Here is a 2,790-nt window from a genome sequence, read left to right on the forward strand (position 1 = left end):
GTGACTGACTGACTGACTCTCGCCGGTTACTGCTAGTCTCCGCTGACTTCTTATCTCGTATTGCCATGTCCATCTCATAGCTCCCCTTAAACCCTCATCACTGTTCATTCAATTCAACACCTTCTTCACTTCTCCCTCATCGGACTGGTCTATAACATACATTAGTGATTCTAATATATGGTTGTATCTTCTTCTTATTATTATTTTACATTTCATTTTGAATTGTAGGATCTGGGAAGCTAGGCACGGACATGTTTCCACATGAGAGGCCATTTTATTTTATGGTCATGTTATCGGAAAGGAGTTGTGTCAACTTTTTCTCTTTATAAAAGTGGCGTAACAAAAGTCTCATTCAACGCTCAAGATAGACTTTCTCTCATTCTAATTTTTTATATATACATGTGTGTGTTGTGTTGTGTAAGAAACGCAAAAAACGACACGAATATTTATATGTGAAATCACAAGTCCAAAACAAAATTAAACTAAGAGACCACACCAAATAAGCTAGCTAGCTCTCTCTCTTTACTTCTTCCTTCTTCTTCTTCTTCTTCTGCTTCTGCTTCCATGTCTAATGAATCTAGGGACATTTACTATCGTGCTCTATTTCAACCTAATGTTAATATTGAAGCGGCCGCCAGGCCAGGTGTTTCCGTAGCTGCAAGTTCATCATCACCCGATTATGTGAGCCCACAGGAGTTTGATCCTTCACAAATGAACTTCACCGACTGCTTTCATGGACTCATGGACTATAATTCACTTGAAAAGGCCTTCACGGGCATGTCGCCTTCTTCATCCGAAGTGTTTTCTTCGGTTGAAGGCAACCAAAAACAAGTTAAAGATCTCTTGATTCCGAATTCTTCAATCTCTTCTTCTTCTGCAGAGGCTGGCGGTGAAGAAGATTCTCATTCTGGCAAGAGTACTCAAAAAGATGACCAAGCACTGCAATCACCAAAAGATCACGGTCACGGGGGAGAGAGCTCTAAGAAAATGTTAGTTTTAATTAACAATATTTACTCAGTAATTCGACCTTCATCATGTACATACACACACACACACACACACACACACGTATAGTAGTGCAACTGTTAATTAATTTTTTGATTGATTAATTAATTATATAATTTGAGCATTAATTGATAATTTACTACAGGAGCAGAGAAAAGAAGAATAATAAGAAAGGAGAGAAAAAGCAAAAGGAACCGCGAGTTGCGTTCATGACGAAGAGCGAAGTTGATCATCTAGAAGATGGGTATCGATGGAGAAAATACGGACAAAAGGCTGTCAAGAATAGCCCTTTTCCAAGGTAATTAATTAATTGTTATTTTTCCATCTTTACACGCTCAAGAAATTAAGCTTGATGATACAATTAAGAATTAATTTAGTCATCCTACGAACGGTCAACAAGATATATATTTTCATGATCACATTTATATATATATATGTGTGTGTGTGTGCGCGCGCAGAAGCTATTATAGGTGCACCACTCAGAAATGCGGTGTGAAGAAGCGAGTGGAGAGATCATATGAGGATCCATCAATTGTGATCACAACATATGAAGGCCAACATAGCCATCCACTTCCCACTACCCTGAGAGGAAACGCTGCCGGGATTTTCCAATCTTCATCTATGCTCACGCCGACGCCGATGAATGTCTCAAGTTTCCCTCAAGATCAATGGTTAGGTTACAGTAATTTTATGCCTGCCATGACTCATAACCAAACTGCTGCTCCAGGCCCTAATGCTTTTGCTACACACCCTCTTGACGATCATCAGCTTCCCGATAATTTTGGTCTTTTGCAAGACATAGCTCCCTCAGTGTTCTTCAAAAGAGAGCCATGAATCCGATCATCTCTCTCCATATCCTTGACTTTAATTTGTAGATATGTACTTAGTTACTATGCCCACAGGCGGCTACTTAGACTTTTATATTCTAACCTTTTAATTTAAAGAGAACCACGTCTATGAACGAATCCAAACTGAAACTGTTGTTTTGCCCCTTAAATTATATGTATTTTGCAGCATCCTCGTCTTTGAGATCGATGGATGTTTTTTTCTACATACAATGGGAGAAATTAAATATGTTGATGCTGGCGATAATTAATTTGTATTTTATATATATAGCCTGCTGTTGGTGTTAATTTGTGTTATTTTATGGAAGCCTGCCCATATATGTTATGTATATATAATTACTCCTCGATATATATGGAACTATAATTATATTTTATATATGATCGATGAAGAATTGCCAGAGTTTTCTCCCTGTGTATTGAAGTAAATATTATGTTCAATTTGTCTCCAAAAGTTAGAAAACGCCATTTTTGGAGAGCTTTTCAGGATTCTAGTCGCGCAGCCAAGCTTAGATTGTTGAATATTGCACTAGCTAGCTTTATTCGTCAGTTTTATGACCTCTTCGATCAGGCAGGATGGCAGGAAATTAAATGCAGGTATTTTTGACCTTCTGTTTTGGTACTTAATTTACACCACTTGATTTTTTCAACCTGCGACTAATCACCAAAAAAGTAGCTTACAAGTTTGAAGTGTATATATATATATATATATATTAGTTCCGTATATTAGTAGTTTTCACACACACACACACACACACACACACACACACATAAACACACACAGAGATAATATAAAAGCCCGAATTTTCTTCCCAATCAACTATCTGTGATTATGTCTATTACACAGTAGCTAAAATCAATGGTTTGTCATTTTTGTTTTTAATTTTGGTTTGATTTATCATTAATTCAGGAATATGATTGCATAATTGGATTTTTCGGGCCA

General features: G+C 37.1%; 1 protein-coding gene across 1 annotated transcript; it reads left to right on the top strand.

Moving 5' to 3' along the window:
- The first annotated feature begins 426 nt into the window (after positions 1-426).
- Positions 427-2,071, top strand: LOC18053254 (probable WRKY transcription factor 71). The gene is made up of 3 exons (XM_024191323.1): positions 427-989; positions 1,151-1,303; positions 1,464-2,071. The coding sequence occupies exons 1-3, from the start codon at positions 565-567 to the stop codon at positions 1,837-1,839; spliced, it is 954 nt and encodes a 317-aa protein (XP_024047091.1). The 5' UTR covers positions 427-564; the 3' UTR covers positions 1,840-2,071.
- Positions 2,072-2,790: the final 719 nt, after the last annotated feature.

Source organism: Citrus clementina, unplaced genomic scaffold (assembly GCF_000493195.1).
Source record: "Citrus clementina cultivar Clemenules unplaced genomic scaffold, Citrus_clementina_v1.0 scaffold_2, whole genome shotgun sequence".
Taxonomy (NCBI): Eukaryota; Viridiplantae; Streptophyta; class Magnoliopsida; order Sapindales; family Rutaceae; genus Citrus; species Citrus x clementina.